This window comes from Pelobates fuscus, chromosome 5 (assembly GCF_036172605.1).
Source record: "Pelobates fuscus isolate aPelFus1 chromosome 5, aPelFus1.pri, whole genome shotgun sequence".
Taxonomy (NCBI): Eukaryota; Metazoa; Chordata; class Amphibia; order Anura; family Pelobatidae; genus Pelobates; species Pelobates fuscus.
In genome coordinates, this window is record NC_086321.1 from 248,601,912 (window position 1) to 248,622,576 (window position 20,665).

Here is a 20,665-nt window from a genome sequence, read left to right on the forward strand (position 1 = left end):
CACTGTGATTGGATGGATTTCAATGTGATTTCACTGTGATTGGATGGATTGGATGTGATTGGACAAGGGTGTTCAATTTTTTAAGACTTAAAAGTTATATGTCTATACACCTTATCACACCAAAATCTAATTTGAGCAATTTGATTGATTTATTGTTCACCTCAAAAAAAATCAATAAACCACTTTCTAAAGCTTTAATATTAAAGGAACACTATTGTCACCCAAATTAATTTAGCTAAATAAAGCAGTTTTAGTGTATAGATCATTCCCCTGCAATTTCACTGCTCAATTCACTGCCATTTAGGAGTTAAATCACCTTGTTTCTGTTGATGCAGCCCTAGCCACACCTCCCCTGGCTATGATTGACAGAGCCTGCATGAAAAAAAAACTGGTTTCACTTTCAAACAGATGTAATTTACCTTAAATAATTGTATCTCAATCTCTAAATTGAACTTTAATCACATACAGTAGGCTCTTGCAGGGCCTAGCAAGCTATTAACATAGCAGGGGATAAGAAAATCTGAATTAAACAGAACTTGCAATAAAGAAAGCCTAAATAGGGCTCTCTTTACAGGAAGTGTTTATGGAAGGCTGTGCAAGTCACATGCAGGGAGGTGTGACTAGGGTTCAGAAACAAAGGGATTTAAATCCTTAATGGCAGAGGATTAAGCAGTGAGGCTGCAGGGGCATGTTCTATACACCAAAACTGCTTCATTAAGCTAAAGTTGTTCAGGTGACTATAGTGTCCCTTTAACCAAATCAATGGTTAAGGATATAAATCCAACAGCTATATCTATATGGAAAAAAGACTTAAACATAGATATTAACATGAAACAATGAAGTTCTTCAATGATGGATGTTAAGAAGAACATACATTCACTAAACTTGTTAGAAACACACTTTAAAGTCCTAAATAGGTGGTATTTAGTACCGACGAAATTAAATAAAATATACCCTTTAACCAATCCTATTTGCTGGAGATGTAAAAGTGCTAGAGGTAGTTTTGGAAATTTCTGGTGGGATTGTTCTAAATTAAGAAATCTTTGGTCGATAATACAAAAGTTCATATCCAGTAATCTAAAACTCGAGTTAAAAATTTCTCCAGAGGTAGTTTTGCTACATCTAAATTGGCCACTTATGACGTATGAATTAAAGGTAATCCTCATACATCTCTTTTTAGCTGTTAAAATAGTAATTGCGAGATGGTGGAAAAAAGATTCAGAAGTCCCCTGGAAGAATGTAAAAAATCAACTAGAGTTTCAGATATAAATGGAGTTGATGTTGAGCAAACAAAAATTAAGTAAAAAAGTATCTGTTTGGTTGAAATGTCTTTAGTTGATTGATATGGGAAACACTTGTCATTAGTTGGAAGTAATTTACATTCCTTGAACATTGAGAATATATAAGCTACACCTAAAGCTCCCTCCACTCTACTTAGAGAACTATTTTTTTTCTCCTTATTTGCTGCTATACGGTTTTGTGTTATATTGTAAATTTGTATAATATACGTATTATTAGATATTTAATGTTAAATTCTATTTTAAAAGAGGTCTGTATTCTCCTCTTTTCTTGTAAACAAAATCTGTATCAATTGAATATTGACTAAAGATTATACAAATATTGCAATTTGTTAAATGTTTCAAATAATTGAAAAGAAAGAGAAAGAAAAATAAAGATTTTAAAAAAAAAATGGTAAGCCACAAGTTACTACTCAGAAAAACAAAACATGAGGAGCATTGTATTTCACATCGGGGAGAAAGCGGTTTGACATCATGGGCGGAGGTGTGGGTGGAAGCTACGATGGAGTCTCAAAACAAAAGGTTAGTAAAAAGCATCTTTGGTGGCGATTACAGCCTCAAATATTTTTTAGTATGATGTGACAAGCTTTGCAATACTGGATTCAGGTGGTTTCTGACATCCATGTCTGCAGATCCTCTCAAACTGTCAAGTTGGATTGGGACTGTTGGTGGACAGCAATTTTTAAAGGGACACTATAGTCACCTGAACAATTTCAGCTTAATAAAGCAATTTTGGTGTATAGAACATGCCCCTGCAGCCTCACGGCTCAATCCTCTGCCATTTAGGAGTTAAATCCCTTTGTTTATGAACCCTAGTCACACCTACCTGCATGTGACTTGCACAGCCTTTCATAAACACTTCCTGTAAAGAGAGCCCTATTTATTTATTCTTTATTAAGTTCTGTTTAATTAAATTTTTCTTATCCCCTGCTATGTTAATAGCTTGCTAGACCCTGCAAGAGCCTCCTGTATGTGATTAAAGTTCAATTTAGAGATTGAGATACAATTATTTAAGGTAAATTACATCTGTTTGAAAGTGAAACCAGTTTTTTTTTCATGCAGGCTCTGTCAATCATAGCCAGGGGAGGTGTGGCTAGGGCTGCATAAACAGAAACAAAGTGATTTAATTCCTAAATGACAGTGAATTGAGCAGTGAAATTGCAGGGGAATGATCTATACACTAAAACTGCTTTATTTAGCTAAAGTAATTTAGGTGGCTATAGTGTTCCTTTAAGTCTCTCCAGAGATGTTCAATTGGTATCAAGGGTGGACCACTCAAGGACATTCACAGAATGGCTCCAAGCCACTCTTGCATTATGTTGACTGTGTGTTTAGCATCATTGTCCTATTGAAAGGTGTACCTTTGGCCCAGTATGAGGTCCTAAGCGCTCTAGTTTTCATTAAGAATATCTCTGTATTTTGCGGTGTTAAGTTTTCCCTTGACCAGTCTATCAAACTCTGCCACAGAAAAAACTCCAAAGCAAGATGCTACAATCAACATCTTTCACTGGATGACACTGCACAGATGATTATTATTACTTAAGATCAGAGAATCCTGTTCCTCAATCTGAGATTCATTTAGGTGCTTTTTTCTTCTTCAAATTTCAAGTGTGTCACGCGTTGAGGAGATGCTTCAGTCTGGCAACCCTGTCAAAGTAAAGATCGGTGGAGTGTTGCATTTATGGTTGTCCTTCGCACGTTTTTCCCATCACCACACATGATCTCTTGGTCACCTCTCTTAGCAAGGCCCTTCTCCCCCAATTGCTCAGTTTGGTTTGGTGACCAGGTCCAGGAAGGGTCATGGTTTTTTCAAGACTTATGGAGGCCACTGTGCTCTTGGGAACCTTGAATGCAGACAATTTTTTTGTAGCCTTCCCCAGATCAGTGCGTCAACACAATCCTATCTTGGTTTGTACTCTATGTATTTACAGCTTGGAGACGTTGTATAGAAAGATGTGTGCCTTTCCAAAATCAATTGAATTTGCCATAAGTGGACTGCGATCAAAGTGTAGAAACCTCTCAAAGATAATCCAGAGAAATGGAATGCATCTGAGCAGGATGCATGTGTCATAGCAAAGGTTGTATATACTTATTTTAATGTGATATTTCAGATATTCTTTTTAGTAAATATTCAAAAATCAGTTTTGTGCTTCTAAATATAGGGTATTAAGTGTAGATTTATGTTAAAAAAAAAAACCACACACAATTACAGCATAAAGCTGCAGTATAAAAACTAGAAAAGCTACAATTTCTGGGGAAATTGTGTGAAGTGTTCTTGCCTCCACCAGTAGTCTACAACTGGAGTGGGCGGAGTAACTGTTATTATTTAAATAGCACATTTAATTGCAACGTTGTTGCCCAAAGTGCTTCACAGTTACATTAAAACATACAGTTATAAAAACATTAGCAGGTGTACAAAAGGCCCTGTCTATGACATCACTTGCTGCTGCAGCCTGGCACAGGTCAGAGTATTTTGGTTGTTGCCATCTTAAAACGGTCGTATTTTAAAAACTATACATCCTACATCGAAGAGCTTTATATTGTGAGAATCACAAGACCCAGATCTACTTTGTGATGTATAGTATGTCTCTGAAGTATTAAAAATGAAGACACAGTCGCAGTTTAGAAATTGCCCTTCAAATGTGAGCTTTGCAGAGTGGAGTTTCAATGAATGTCAATGGACGGCGTGAGTTGCAAACAAATGGTCATATTGTGAAAACTATTTGGACTATGGCTTAGCCGTGGACATTTTTAGTGGCAGCAGGGATAGCTGAACGTTTTGATATAAGATTTGTGTAAGTGGGCTTGAAAATGAGGGAGTGGTGGCAGTTTAGAAATCATGTCCTGATTTTTCAGCTTTTGCCAGCTCCCACTCTAGCTTTGCCATTCATTCCTATGGGACAAATTTCGCCACAAGAACGACGATATTCCGTGAACCATTCAGCGAAACGTTCCACAAAGTAATAGCACACCAATCGGGAACAATCCGCACGTTGCGGTATATTTCTGTCTACGTAGTGTAAAAACTGTGGGAGGAGTTAGGGTGGTAAATTTGGCTATAATAAGAATAATAAGAACTAGAAAAGCTACAATTTCTGGGGAAATTGTGTGAAGTGTTCTTGCCTCCACCAATAGTCTACAACTGGAGTGGGCGGAGTAACTGTTATTTATATAGCACATTTAATTGCAAAGTTGTTGCACAGTTACATTAAACCATACATTTATAAAAACATTGGCAGATGTGCAAAAGGCCCTGTCTATGACATCACTTGCTGCTGCAGCCTTGCACAGGTCAGAGAATTTTGGCGGTTGCCATCTTCAAACGGTCATATTTTAAAAACTATAAATCCTACAGCGAAGAGCTTTATATTGTGAGAATCACAAGACCAAGACCTACATTTGATGCATAGTATGTCTCTGCAATATTAACAATGAAGGCACAGTCGCAGTTTAGAAATTGCCCTTCAAATGTGAGCTTTGCAGAGTGGAGTTTCAATGAATGTCAATGGAAGGCGTGAGTTGCAAACAAATGGTCATATTGTGAAAACTATCAGGACTATGGCTTAGCCGTGGACATTTCTAGTGGCAGCAGGGATAGCTGAACGTTTTGATATAAGATTTGTGTAGGTGGGCCTGAAAATGAGGGAGTGGTGGCAGTTTAGAAATCATGTCCTGATTTTTCAGCTTTTGCCAGCTCCCACTCTAGCTTTGCCATTCATTCCTATGGGACAAATTTCGCCACAAGAACGACGATATTCCGTGAACCATTCGGCGAAACGTTCCACAAAGTAATAGCAATCCGATCGGGAACAATCTGCACGTTTTGGTATATTTTTGTCTATGTAGTGTAAAAACTGTGGGAGGAGTTAGGGTGGCAAATTTGGCTATAATAAGAATAATAAGAACTAGAAAAGCTACAATTTCTGGGGAAATTGTGTGAAGTGTTCTTGCCTCCACCAGTAGTCTATAACTGGAATGGGCGGAGTAACTGTTATTATTTATTTATATAGCACATTTAATTGCAATGTTGTTGCCCAAAGTGCTTCACAGTTACATTAAAACATACAGTTATAAAAACATTAGCAGGTGCAAAAGTCCCTGTCTATGACATCACGTGCTGCTGCAGCCTTGCACAGGTCAGAGTATTTTTGCGGTTGCCATCTTCAAATGGTCGTATTTTAAAAACTATAAATCCTACAGTGAAGAGCTTTATATTGTGAGAATCACAAGACCCAGACCTACATTTTGGTGTATAGTATGTCTCTGAGATATTAACAATGAAGGCACAGTCGCAGTTTAGAAATTGCCCTTCAAATGTGAGCTTTGCAGAGTGGAGTTTCAATGAATGTCAATGGAAGGCGTGAGTTGCAAACAAATGGTCATATTGTGAAAACTATAAGGACTATGGCTTAGCTGTTGACATTTTTAGTGGCAGCAGGGATAGCTGAACATTTTGATATAAGATTTGTGTAGGTGGGCCTGAAAATGAGGGAGTGGTGGCAGTTTAGAAATCATGTCCTGATTTTTCAGCTTTTGCCAGCTCCCACTCTAGCTTTGCCATTCATTCCTATGGGACAAATTTCGCCACAAGAACGACGATATTCCATGAACCATTCGCCGAAACGTTCCACAAAGTAATAGCAATCCGATCGGGAACAATCCGCACGTTTCGGTATATTTCTGTCTATGTAGTGTAAAAACTGTGGGAGGAGTTAGGGTGGCAAATTTGGCTATAATAAGAATAATAAGAATAATAATAATAATAATATATATGTGAGATAACATTAAGTGGTCTTGCTATGCAAGAACACTTAATAATAATAATAATATATATGTGAGATAACATTAAGTGGTCTTGCTATGCAAGAACACTTAATAACTAGAAAAGCTACAATTTCTGGGGAAATTGTGTGAAGTGTTCTTGCCTCCACCAATAGTCTACAACTGGAGTGGGCGGAGTAACTGTTATCTTTTATATAGCACATTTAATTGCAAAGTTGTTGCACAGTTACATTAAACCATACATTTATAAAAACATTGGCAGATGTGCAAAAGGCCCTGTCTATGACATCACTTGCTGCTGCAGCCTTGCACAGGTCAGAGAATTTTGGCGGTTGCCATCTTCAAATGGTCATATTTTAAAAACTATAAATCCTACAGCGAAGAGCTTTATATTGTGAGAATCACAAGACCAAGACCTACATTTGATGCATAGTATGTCTCTGCAATATTAACAATGAAGGCACAGTCGCAGTTTAGAAATTGCCCTTCAAATGTGAGCTTTGCAGAGTGGAGTTTCAATGAATGTCAATGGACTGTGTGAGTTGCAAACAAATGGTCATATTGTGAAAACTATAAGGACTGTGGCTTAGCCGTGGACATTTTTAGTGGCAGCAGGGATAGCTGAACGTTTTGATATAAGATTTGTGTAGGTGGGCCTGAAAATGAGGGAGTGGTGGCAGTTTAGAAATCATGTCCTGATTTTTCAGCTTTTGCCAGCTCCCACTCTAGCTTTGCCATTCATTCCTATGGGACAAATTTCGCCACAAGAACGACGATATTCCGAGAACCATTCGCCGAAACGTTCCACAAAGTAATAGCAATCCGATCGGGAACAATCTGCACGTTTTGGTATATTTTTGTCTATGTAGTGTAAAAACTGTGGGAGGAGTTAGGGTGGCAAATTTGGCTATAATAATAATAATAATAATAACTAGAAAAGCTACAATTTCTGGGGAAATTGTGAAGTGTTCTTGCCTCCACCAGTAGTCTACAACTGGAGTGGGCGGAATAACTGTTATTATTTATTTATATAGCACATTTAATTGCAACGTTGTTGCCCAAAGTGCTTCACAGTTACATTAAAACATACAGTTATAGAAACCATTAGCAGGTGCAAAAGGCCCTGTCTATGACATCACTTGCTGCTGCAGCCTTGCACAGGTCAGAGTATTTTTGCGGTTCCCATCTTCAAACGGTCGTATTTTAAAAACTATAAATCCTACAGTGAAGAGCTTTATATTGTGAGAATCACAAGACCCAGACCTACATTTTGATGTATAGTATGTCTCTGAGATATTAACAATGAAGGCACAGTCGCAGTTTAGAAATTGCCCTTCAAATGTGAGCTTTGCAGAGTGGAGTTTCAATGAATGTCAATGGACTGCGTGAGTTGCAAACAAATGGTCATATTGTGAAAACTATAAGGAATACGACTTAGCTGTGGATATTTTTAGTGGCAGCAGGGATAGCTGAACGTTTTGATATAAGATTTGTGTAGGTGGGCCTGAAAATGAGGGAGTGGTGGCAGTTTAGAAATCATGTCCTGATTTTTCAGCTTTTGCCAGCTCCCACTCTAGCTTTGCCATTCATTCCTATGGGACAAATTTTGCCACAAGAACGACGATATTCCGTGAACCATTCGGCGAAATGTTCTACAAAGTAATAGCAATCCGATCGGGAACAATCTGCACATTTTGGTAAATTTTCGGCTATGTAGTGTAAAAACTGTGGGAGGAGTTAGGGTGGCAAATTTGGCTATAATAAGAATAATAATAATAATATATATGTGAGATAACATTAAGTGGTCTTGCTATGCAAGAACACTTAATAACTAGAAAAGCTACAATTTCTGGGGAAATTGTGAAGTGTTCTTGCCTCCACCAGTAGTCTACAACTAGAGTGGGCGGAGTAACTGTTAGTATTTATTTATATAGCACATTTAATTGCAATGTTGTTGCCCAAAGTGCTTCAGAGTTACATTAAAACATACAGTTATAAAAAATTAGCAGGTGTAAAAGGCTTTGTCTATGACATCACTTGCTGCTGCAGCCTTGCACAGGTCAGAGTATTTTGGCGGTTGCCATATTCAAACGGTCGTATTTTAAAAACTATAAATCCTACAGTGAAGAGCTTTATATTGTGAGAATCACAAGACCCAGACCTACAATTTGATGTATAGTATGTCTCTGAGATATTAACAATGAAGGCACAGTCGCAGTTTCGAAATTGCCCTTCAAATGTGAGCTTTGCAGAGTGGAGTTTCAATGAATGTCAATGGAAGGCGTGAGTTGCAAACAAATGGTCATATTGTGAAAACTATCAGGACTATGGCTTAGCCGTGGACATTTCTAGTGGCAGCAGGGATAGCTGAACGTTTTGATATAAGATTTGTGTAGGTGGGCCTGAAAATGAGGGAGTGGTGGCAGTTTAGAAATCATGTCCTGATTTTTCAGCTTTTGCCAGCTCCCACTCTAGCTTTGCCATTCATTCCTATGGGACAAATTTCGCCACAAGAACGACGATATTCCGTGAACCATTCGGCGAAACGTTCCACAAAGTAATAGCAATCCGATCGGGAACAATCTGCACGTTTTGGTATATTTTTGTCTATGTAGTGTAAAAACTGTGGGAGGAGTTAGGGTGGCAAATTTGGCTATAATAAGAATAATAAGAATAATAATAATAATATATATGTGAGATAACATTAAGTGGTCTTGCTATGCAAGAACACTTAATAATAATATATATGTGAGATAACATTAAGTGGTCTTGCTATGCAAGAACACTTAATAATAATATATATGTGAGATAACATTAAGTGGTCTTGCTATGCAAGAACACTTAATAATATATATGTGAGATAATATTAAGTGGTCTTGCTATGCAAGAACACTTAATAATAATATATATGTGAGATAACATTAAGTGGTCTTGCTATGCAAGAACACTTAATAATATATATGTGAGATAACATTAAGTGGTCTTGCTATGCAAGAACACTTAAATATATATGTGAGATAACATTAAGTGGTCTTGCTATGCAAGAACACTTAACTAAAGGAATCTGAATACACTGTAGAAAGGGGTATGAAAGGGAAAAGCAGGGAGCAATGATTGAGAGAGGTGACATGGAAGCGAGGATAAGATGCATTCACACACAATCAACAAAAACATACCTCTGCATTGACATGCAGACACTCCACACAAATACAACCCTTACACTTCATATATATATATTCCTGCATTCACAGACACTTTATTTCAAGTTAAAATAGACAGAGCAACACCACATACAGCCAAATAAAGTAGTATTAACCTTTCCAAAGGGTGTATCTACGTATTTTTCTATTCTTCCTTCCAGTATATCAGGGTCATCCAGTCCAGATCCACCGATTATTCCAACCTAGAAATTAAAACACAAGTGGTAGTATATAGACTGGATAAAGACAAATTCTGAACAACTTCTTGTAAAGTTAGCATGTTAAATTTCTGTTAGTGCCAGTGTAATGCTTTCAACGAATTACCCCATTACCACCTTTTATTCCTCATTCTTCGCAGAACCGGAACCTTATTTAGGCTGCCACTCCGTTTCACAGAGTTGGACTAAATAATGTCAGTGGCATTTTGTCAGTGCCTTCGTCTGCCCGGATTATGCAACAGGGTCTAATTCCAGTGCATACAAGATTTAGATCAACACTATGCAGTCATTGGGCATACTTAAAGGATGCCCCGTGACCAGATTTGGCAACTAAGGGATTGTGGGGAGGCACTAGAGGAGACAAAGCAAATTCGTAGTCATAAGGGTGAGAACTTTTAATAGCAGTGCAATGTGTATTTTGTTGCAAGCAACAAAACATTTACTGGGATTAGGCAGCTCTCAAAAATTATGCAAGTTGATCTTGCAATGCTATGGAGGAATGACTGGATGGAGTATTGTGGAAAACGTTTACTTGAAAAAGGATGTGGAGCTTCCTTAACCCCTTAAGGCAGTCCATATGCAGCCCTTAAATTAGATAAAATGCGAAAAATTTACTTTTCAATTCAGCATTTTCCTTTTTACAGAGTATTAAGGCATTGTGGGTTGCCATCAAATGCCCACTTGTTATAGCATGCTGATGTTATGCATGATTAGGTATAGCTTCAGCAGTTAATCAGACAGGTCAACACCCCTCATGTGCTTATTGTACTGATATAGGCAGACTGGCACAGGTTTAGTTTCCTGCCTACCCCAGATGGTGACCATATGCGTGTTCACAGTGGGTTAGGAGGAACAACTCATTTTTATCCTTGTACTTCAATGCCAGAAGTCCTTCCTGGTTTTGTGCCAGATACTGTTCACCGTAAATATTAGTCTGGGAGACCATCTCCCATAAAATATCAGCCAGTATGCCATGACTTGCAGTTAAGGCAAGAATATCAAGGGTACATTTTTTAGAAGGTACCCAGTCACCTTCGCCAGGGGAATCAGCGCTTTCCCTGCAGTATCTGGCAAATGGTCACATCCACTAGCAAAACTCTCTGAGGCAGTGTCGGTCGCCTCTGGGTCTGCCTTTAAAATGATATAAGCCTCCTCAGCAGAAGAGCATTGTGTTCAAAGTTAACTTTAAAGGGACACTCCAGGCACCCAGACCACTTCAGCTCATTGGAGTGGTCTGGGTGCCAACTCCCACTACCCTTAACCCTGCAAGTGTAATTATTGCAGTTTTTTTAAAACTGCAATATTTACCTTGCAGGGTTAAGTCCTCCCCTAGTGGCTGTCTATTAGACAGCCACTAGAGGACACTTCCTGCTTCATAGCACAGGTTTTCTGTGCTAGAGCGTCGCTGGACGTCCTCACGCTGGAGTTTCCCTTTAAGTAAATAAACAAATTTTTTTTTCTCCCAGTTTTCAACCCTAACAATAGTAAATTCCCCAATTTCCCTCTAACTACTACCCACTCCAATTAACTAAATCACAAAATGTAAAATAAATAAATAAATTCAACCCTTAAGGGTAAAATAAATAAATAAATCACAGTAAAGTAAGCAGTGATCAAAAGGTAGAGAACGTTTTTTTTTTGTTTGTTTTTTTAGAGAAGAATCATTGAACGCAACGATGCTTTATACCAAACCATGACGGCACTGTGCATGCGTGCATTAGGTCAAAGTATGCTTGGGTACGAGAGCTAGGTAATAACCGGTTTAGCTCTATTATCCCAAGGGCTTGCAGGCACAACTTCTATTGGATGGAACACTCCAAGCACCATAGCCATTACAGCTCGCTGGTGTCCTAGCACTCCCCTCCCTATTGTATGCAATCAAAACGTTATGGAACGATTTGACTTCTCATCTGGAATTCGCCAGGCGCTGCTCCATGCCTCCCTTACGGGTTTCCTCAGCAATTACAAAATGTTGGAAATTCAGGGAACTTCAGATTTTAGTCCTAAACATAAGAACTGAAAACAGCTCATTTGGAGATTTTTTTTTTCCAGTTGATCGGTTTTGGTCTCATTTCTGGAATACAATTTAGTTAGTTTTTGTTTGTTTTTATCGCTAGATGCTAGTTTGTTGCAGATTAAAATCCCAATGGCAAAATTCTGCTAAAGACTGATAGCCAAACTAACTTTAAGCCAAGTAGACTTTCATCTATGAAATATCAGCCATTTTCCCTAAAATATGCCATTCACACATCATTTAGCTACTATGTAGAGTTAAATGAAACCCCCCCCCCCAAACTGCAGTAATAGTCTTAAATGTAACAAAACCTTTATGGAATTAACAACTACGGATATAAGATCACAACTTTTTTAGCCAGAACTCACATGAATGGAGCTAGTTTTAGCACAAACTAGAAATAAATGTGTGTGCAGCCTTGACATTATACAGCAGCATACTTGTCAAAGATCCAAGGCTGATGTTTATTTTGTTTATAACTGACTCAGAACATTGATACCGCTACAGCTCTAGTAACCCCCTACCCCCCTCACTGGGCTACACTGTTCCTCGTGTCTGCATGTTGTATTCTAAAGCATGGAACGCAGATCAATTATAGAACAGGAAGAAACCTCACATTTTTGTTCTTCTGGTTCTATGATGTATTGTTACAGCATCCTGGGGGAGTAACATGCACTCCATGGCCTGGTAGGCCGCTGCTCGATTTCCATATGAAATCACATTATGACAGACAGCATGTTGCCTGGCACGGAGTACACAATGACAGGTAGAGCAGACCAATGAAGGTATAGGAGTTAAATCACACATTGTAAAGACGGCAATCAGGCTGAATAAAGGGGAGGGTGTACATTCCAATAATTGCAGGCTGTTGGCCATCCGTGCATTAATACAGGGCGATCTCACTGGGTGGTGACACCGCATGGCACACAATGTATACAGACCAGCCTCCATCAGTCATTGGCATGCTGGGACACCCGCCTTCATTCCCTGCGTGATCTGGGTGAGGCCAAGGCATGCGATCACTCCCTCCGTGCCAGCATTGTCACACAATGACAGAGACTTAAAGAGCAAGCAACACATCAGAATAACCACAGAGCTAGCTGCCAAGCTCACCTTTACACTATGCGATTCAGCCATGTCAGCACGCTGGAGAGAGAGGGAAATAGAGGGACCGCCTCCTTCCGCATTTATGGTCCCGCCTCAAACCTGCAAGCTCTGTCAATTTGATCTTATTTACACCTCTTGCTCAAAACAACGCTATCTGCTGCCTGTCCCCTTCTATGTACTCTGGTATGTGTATTGTGGAGTCAGTGGTATAGCAAACCATAGCCCTGCAGGTATTGTACTTTGCACACTGTTAAATTAGTCATTAATAAACTTGGTGGCTCACATTTGCTAAGAAAGACCAAAATGAAAATTGAAGAACATTACAAAAACATGACAATTTATGTGACTTTTCCAAGCCTGGTTAGTTACAAGTGAAGAGCTAATCTCAGGGACTTGCTGTTAATTTCATACCACTCAATTGCCCTTATTTGGGAGGGCCAGTTCATATTTTCCTCTATCAGACCACCACCTCCTATCATTTGTTCTTGAATGCCCCGCTATATCCAGGGTACCTGGAGCATTTGGCACCCGGGGGATCCTATATTTGTGAGAGGTTGTGAGAGGGAGGGGGTGATGAGGAGAGGGAGGGGGGATGGGTGATGATGTGGGGGGGTGAAGTGAGAGGGAGCTCAGGGAAGGGGGTGAGGAGGTGATGAGGAGAGGGAGGGGGGTGATTGTGAGAGGGGGGGGGGGTGATGAGGAGAGGGAGGGGGGTGATTGTGGGAGGGAGGGGGGTGATGAGGAGAGGGAGGGGGGTGGCGGTGCCATCTCGCCGGTATTTGGTGCACAAAGACATCATTCAGTAGTTTTAAACTACAGAACAGGGGACACATTTAACAGTAATTATTTTACATATAGCCTGTATGTGTTCTGCGGAATCTAAACCGTATCTTCCAAACTATGCTTGAGAGCATTCATATGCTTCTCCGGTTCGGTGGATTGGTGACTACAGTAGCTGTGCCTGTGTCTCTGGAAGGGGAAAGATCTACTAAACGGCTTTTAACCCCCTTTTATGCCTGGGGGTGCCGTTACAGGGGGTGATTGTGAGAGGGGGGCGGGGGTTGATGAGGAGAGGGAGGGTGATTGTGAGAGGGAGGGGGTGGGTGATGGTGGGGGGTGAAGTGAGAGGGAGCTCAGGGAGGGGGGTGAGGATGAGAGGGAGGGGGGTGATTGTGAGAGGGAGGGGGGTAATGAGGAGAGAGGGGTGTGTGATGGTGTGGGGGGGTGAAGTGAGAGGGAGCTCAGGGAGGGGGGGTGAGGATGAGAGGAAGGGGGTGATTGTGAGAGGGAGGGGGGGTGGTTGTGAGAGGGAGGGGGGTGATGAGGAGAGGGAGGGGGGGTGACTAAAAAATTACCTTAAATCCCTGGTGGTCCAGTGGGGTCCCTGGTGGTCCGGTGGCCCTCATTTCCGGTCTGCAGCTCCGCAGAGCTGCAGACCATGGATCTCACGAGACCCAATCAGAGCTTTGCCGTGGTAACCCGCGGCAACGCTCTGATTGGACAGTGCTCGCGAGACACATGGTCTGCAGCTCTGCACATTGTGGAGCTGCAGACCGCCGGTCTCAGCGATAGGCGCAGGAGGGGCATTGCAGTCTGCCCCGGGCACCCCCCTAGTGAGTGGCTCCCGGTGCGGACCGCCCCCCCCTTAGTACGCCACTGCCTATATCCCCAACCTAATCCCCCTCAACTCAGGAGGAACAGCTCGACTGATATCCATTCTGAACTCTCATCCATCCCAACAGTCTCCTGTCCCTCTCTGGCTATCTCCTCATATTACGCTACCCTCACCTCTGCCCTAGATGCTGCAGCCCCGCTCCAAGCACGCACCTCAAGGAGGGCGCGCCTCCAACTGTGGCACACTAAGTCAACCCGCTACCTGCAAAGATGCTCCCGTTCAGCTGAATGCTGCTGAAGGACGTCTCGCACCTTGTCAGACTTCCTAAATAAATTTGTCTTGCATTCATACAGGGAGTGCAGAATTATTAGGCAAGTTGTATTTTTGAGGATTAATTTTATTATTGAACAACAACCATGTTCTCAATGAACCCAAAAAACTCATTAATATCAAAGCTGAATATTTTTGGAAGTAGTTTTTAGTTTGTTTTTAGTTTTAGCTATTTTAGGGGGATATCTGTGTGTGCAGGTGACTATTACTGTGCATAATTATTAGGCAACTTAACAAAAAACAAATATATACCCATTTCAATTATTTATTTTTACCAGTGAAACCAATATAACATCTCAACATTCACAAATATACATTTCTGACATTCAAAAACAAAACAAAAACAAATCAGTGACCAATATAGCCACCTTTCTTTGCAAGGAAACTCAAAAGCCTGCCATCCATGGATTCTGTCAGTGTTTTGATCTGTTCACCATCAACATTGCGTGCAGAAGCAACCACAGCCTCCCAGACACTGTTCAGAGAGGTGTACTGTTTCCCCTCCTTGTAAATCTCACATTTGATGATGGACCACAGGTTCTCAATGGGGTTCAGATCAGGTGAACAAGGAGGCCATGTCATTAGATTTTCTTCTTTTATACCCTTTCTTGCCAGCCACGCTGTGGAGTACTTGGACGCGTGTGATGGAGCATTGTCCTGCATGAAAATCATGTTTTTCTTGAAGGATGCAGACTTCTTCCTGTACCACTGCTTGAAGAAGGTGTCTTCCAGAAACTGGCAGTAGGACTGGGAGTTGAGCTTGACTCCATCCTCAACCCGAAAAGGCCGCACAAGCTCATCTTTGATGATACCAGCCCAAACCAGTACTCCACCTCCACCTTGCTGGCGTCTGAGTCGGACTGGAGCTCTCTGCCCTTTACCAATCCAGCCACGGGCCCATCCATCTGGCCCATCAAGACTCACTCTCATTTCATCAGTCCATAAAACCTTAGAAAAATCAGTCCTGAGATATTTCTTGGCCCAGTCTTGACGTTTCAGCTTGTGTGTCTTGTTCAGTGGTGGTCGTCTTTCAGCCTTTCTTACCTTGGCCATGTCTCTGAGTATTGCACACCTTGTGCTTTTGGGCACTCCAGTGATGTTGCAGCTCTGAAATATGGCCAAACTGGTGGCAAGTGGCATCTTGGCAGCTGCACGCTTGACTTTTCTCAGTTCATGGGCAGTTATTTTGCGCCTTGGTTTTTCCACACGCTTCTTGCGACCCTGTTGACTATTTTGAATGAAACGCTTGATTGTTCGATGATCACGCTTCAGAAGCTTTGCAATTTTAAGAGTGCTGCATCCCTCTGCAAGATATCTCACTATTTTTGACTTTTCTAAACCTGTCAAGTCCTTCTTTTGACCCATTTTGCCAAAGGAAAGGAAGTTGCCTAATAATTATGCACACCTGATATAGGGTGTTGATGTCATTAGACCACACCCCTTCTCATTACAGAGATGCACATCACCTAATATGCTTAATTGGTAGTAGGCTTTCGAGCCTATACAGTTTGGAGTAAGACAACATGCATAAAGAGGATGATGTGGTCAAAATACTCATTTGCCTAATAATTCTGCACTCCCTGTACAGTGCAGCCCTCACCCTTGCCAAACAGTCATACTTTCCCTCTATCATTAGTTCATGCTCCCACAATCCTAGTCATCTGTTTAACACTTTTAACTCTCTTCTTTGCCCTGCTGTGGCCACCCTACAAACTAATCTTTCAGCTGATAGCTTTGCATGTGACTTTACTGATGAAATTAAACAGTTAAGGAATTAATTCTCCCCCCTTCTACCCTCTCTATCTCAACCTCACTTGGACCATACCATCTCCACCCTCCCAGACTTCTATCTAGCTACTGAACAGGAAGTGGCTGTGCTTCTCCTTTCCTCTTGTCCCACCATTTGTCCACTTGTTCCCATCCCGTCCCACCTCATCAGACCTCTCGCCCCTTGTCTGGTGCAGTCCTTAACGCACATCTTTAATTGTTCTCTTTCTTCAGATGTTGTCCCAGCTCCCCTTAAAACATGCTACTGTTGTACCTGTCCTCAAAAAGCCATCTCTTGACCATACCTCTCCTTCCAACTATCGTCCCATATCCCTGCTCCCATTATTATTATTATTACCATTTATATAACGCCAACAGATTCCGTAACGCTTTACAATATTATGAGAGGGGGGATGTAACTATAAATAGGACAATTACAAGAAATCTTACAGGAAAAATAGGTTGAAGAGGACCCTGCTCAAACGAGCTTACAGTCTATAGGAGGTGGGGTATAAGACACATTAGGATAAGAAATGTCAATCAAATAAGGTGGGAGTGAAGCAGAGCTGGAGGAGAAAGTAAAGCGCTGCCCTATAGGAGAGAGCAAGAGACAGGTATGTAAGGTAGAGGTTACTCTGGGAGGCCATAGGCTTTCATAAAGAGATGGGTTTTAAGGCACTTCTTAAAGGATTGAAGACTAGGGGAGAGTCTGATGGGGGTAGGCAGGCTTTTCCATTGGAAGCTTTTGGAAAGACTTGTCTTTACCCCTCTGACTTGCTTCCTCAATTCAAACTCTCTCCTTGACCCTCTTCAGTCTTCCACTCCCCCACTCCACAGAGACTGCTCTAACTAGAGTTACAACTTATCTAATTGCAGCTAAATCCAAAGGCCACTACTCCATACTAATTCTTCTTGACCTCTCTGCTGCCTTTGACACTGTTGATCATGGTCTCCTTCTCCTAACTCTTCAATCTCTTAGTCTCTGTGACAGCCCTCTCTCATGGTTCTCCCCCTATCTCTCCCAACACTCCTTCAGTGCTTCTTTCTCCAACGACACCTCCTCTCCTTGCCCTGTCTCAGTTGGAGTCTGTGGCGAACAGAACCTCGCCATGGGCTTTTGGAGAAGTCTGCTTGCCAACCTCCTGCCCCAGGACTTTGGGCCCTCTAAAAACTTATGTGATTTATGTACTTTTGTGGCCCTAATTCCCTGGAATTGTTTTGGGCATAGGACCATGTGCACAGTCAGTCAAAATGATGACTTCCATGGAAATCCCAAACCCCTGAGTCTCATCTCATATGTGGAGGTGACATCTATATTCACTCTGGGGATTGCTATATCACTATACTCCCCTGGGATTATAATCACTTGCTCTTTTAAGACCATATTGCTACACTCTCTTGGAGGAGACGTCTGCCCACTGGATACTGGATTGTGGTCTTGGGTCCAGGCTGGGTGAAGGACAGAGAGACCCCAACCAAGCTGTAATGCTGGAAGTGGGGACTACAGTGCTGATGGTGTCTGGTTGAGTGCTTGGAGTACTCGGTGAGCACTGGGAGCATCGATTGGTGGAGGCACTCGGTCGGGGTGCCAGAGAGTCCCTCAAGGTACAGTTCTTGGTCCCCTTTTGTTTTCTCTCTCTATGCTGCCTCTCTTGGCAAACTCATTAATACATTTGGATTCCACCCATATATACCTCTCCTCCCCTGACCTCTCCCCTGGTGTCCTACAACATGTCACCAATTGCCTTTCTTCTATCTCTGATTGGATGTCCTCCCGCATTCTGAAACTCAATCTCTCTAAAACCGAGTATCTTATTTTCCCTCCTCATATCACTAACCATCCTCCTTCACTCTCCCTGCAGGTTGACCCCATCCTCTCAAGCTCGCTGTCTTGGTGTCATTTTTTATCCTGGCCTCACCTTTGCACCTCATGTCCAGTCTGTTGCTAAAACCTGTCAATTCCAGCTTAAAAACATTGCCCGCATACACCCCTTTCTTACGCAAGATGCTACCAAAGAGCTTGTTCATGCTCTAGTAATCTCTCGCATGGATTACTGTAATTCTCTCCTAATTGGTCTCCCCAGAAGCCGTACTGCCCCACTACATTCTGTGATGAATGCTCCTGCTAGGCTGATCTTTCTCTCCTGTTGCTCCTCTCACACCTCACCCCTCTGTCAATCCTTACACTTTTCTTCCTGTATCCTACAGGTGTCAATTTAAAATACTAACCCTTTCCTATAAAGCTCTAACCAACTCTAGCCCCTCTTACATTTCTTCACTGATTCATAGATATGCCCCTTCTCGGTCTCTCCGCTCTACTGGTGACCTTCTCCTGTCTGCTGCTCGCACCCTTACTGCAAATTCACACCTGCAAGACTTCTCACGGGCGTCTCCTTTCCTTTGGAACAACCTGCCTACCCCTGTCAGACTCTCCCCTAGTCTTCAATTATTTAAGAAGTCCCTCAAAACCCATCTTTTTCGGGAATGCTTATGGCCTCCAAGAGTAACTTCTGTCTCTCAAACCTTCCTCTTGCTCTCTCCTAAAGTGCCACACTCCACTCTCACATCCAGTTCTGCTACTTTCCCACCATGTCTATTTGCTGTCTCCCGCAATACCCTTCCTATTGTGTTTTTATACCCCACCTCCTCTAGACTGTAAGCTCGTTTGAGAAGGGTCCTCAACTACCTATTGTTCCTGTTACATTTTGTTATTGTCTCATTTGGTAAATTCCCCTCTTATTGTAAAGCGCTGCGGAATAAGCTGGTGCTATATAAATAATAACTAGTAATAATAATAATTAATAATAATTAAAAGGATATCACAGTACAGCAATGACACATAAGCTAGTCTTCTTTTCTATCCTGATACCCCTCTTTTCTAGGAGGTGGTGAGCTTCACAGCAATACAACTCACAGTAGTGTATCTTTAACCCCTTAATGCCGTTACGGCGTTCTATGCCGTCCCCAGTTAATTGGGCATTAAAGCTGTTGCGGCGGCATAGAACACCGTAATGGCTTGCTGCCCTGGAGCCTCAGGAATACTTGCCTTCCCGGCGATCTGCTTCAGGAGAACTGCCTGACAGCTCAGACAGCCCTCCCACGGCAAATCAGGCTCTCGGAGGCCATGTGATCGCTCTCAAAGAACGATCACATGGCCCCCTATAGCTGGCTGTGGATCTGCCAGCAGGGAGACTGTCTGGGCTGTCAGACAGTCCCCCTGCTGGTGGGAGGTGTAAAAAAAAAAAAAAATATTAAATGTGAGAAAAACAGCATTTCCTAAACTTTGTTCGGAGACAATATTTAGGTTATTTCCCCATTTTCGTTTAATTGTTCGGTAGTTTTCAAACTACCGAACCACCGACCACCCCTCTGGCTCATTATTACAAAAGGAAATCATCAATTAAGCGCTCTCACTCGGTGTGGCCGCCATTTGTATAGCTGAACACCACGTGGAAGAGAAAACGGCGGCCATCTTGTTTGCACAAAAGGAGGCAGCAGGACTTGGTCGACAACACTCGACTTCCCGTACATCGCTCAAACTAACGAAAACCTGCTCACTTTTCCCGAACAGCTAGGAGAGCGCTGTTCGGTAATTTGGTTCCCACGAGCCAGGGGAACGATCGCTACTATAAGTCAGAGGGTTCCGTTCATGCATTTGTTCAGTTTTGTGACTTGGCAAAATAAACCGACTGCACAGCCTAAACACATGGAACTGTTTCTGGGCAGGAGCCTTGTGTGCGGTCGGTCAAATGGGACTTCCATGAAATTCGAAAACCCCTGAACTGATCTGGGTGATTTTTGGATATGTTGGTCACCCAGATCAGGGCTATCAGGGGATGTGACATTTATGGGGGTCCTGTATGCTTTAGCGTCTTTTCTAAGTTTCAGGAAAATTATGTTACCTCTGCCTGGAGATAATTAAGTTATTACTTTATCTGACCCAATTATCTCCAGGCAGAGAATTAACTGTTTGTACAGGGAGTGTCACTGTTTGACCCTGTACTGTCATTGGCTGTAATAAGTTATGTCCCTGTCTTCCATCAGGTCCAGGGGGTGTTCCTCTGGCCTGGAGAAATGTATAAAAGCCAGTGTGGCACAAAAAAAAGATTCATTCCTTTTACACCCTTCATCAAGTTTCGGCTGATGGACCGCTACCTCCACCTTTGTGCAAAGAGGAACAGGAGGAGCACTGCCAGAGCCCTGCAAAATGACCTCCAGCAGACCACAAATGTGCATGTGTCTGCTCAAACGGTCAGAAACAGACTCCATGAGGGTGGTATGAGGGCCCGACGTCCACAGGTGGGGGATATGCTTACAGACCAACACCGTGCAGG

General features: G+C 42.0%; 1 protein-coding gene across 1 annotated transcript in view; it reads right to left on the reverse strand.

Annotated features, from left to right (window-relative positions):
- MTAP (methylthioadenosine phosphorylase) overlaps window positions 1-12,719 on the reverse strand; it is a 39,580-nt gene extending 26,861 nt beyond the window's left edge. The window contains exons 1-2 of the mRNA XM_063457237.1: window positions 12,626-12,719; window positions 9,397-9,483 (exon numbers count right to left, since the gene is read on the reverse strand). Of these exons, the coding sequence (XP_063313307.1) occupies window positions 9,397-9,483; window positions 12,626-12,649 (111 nt within the window). The 5' untranslated portion in view covers window positions 12,650-12,719. The remainder of the gene's footprint in view (window positions 1-9,396; window positions 9,484-12,625) is intronic.
- Between the last annotated feature and the right edge of the window lie 7,946 nt (window positions 12,720-20,665).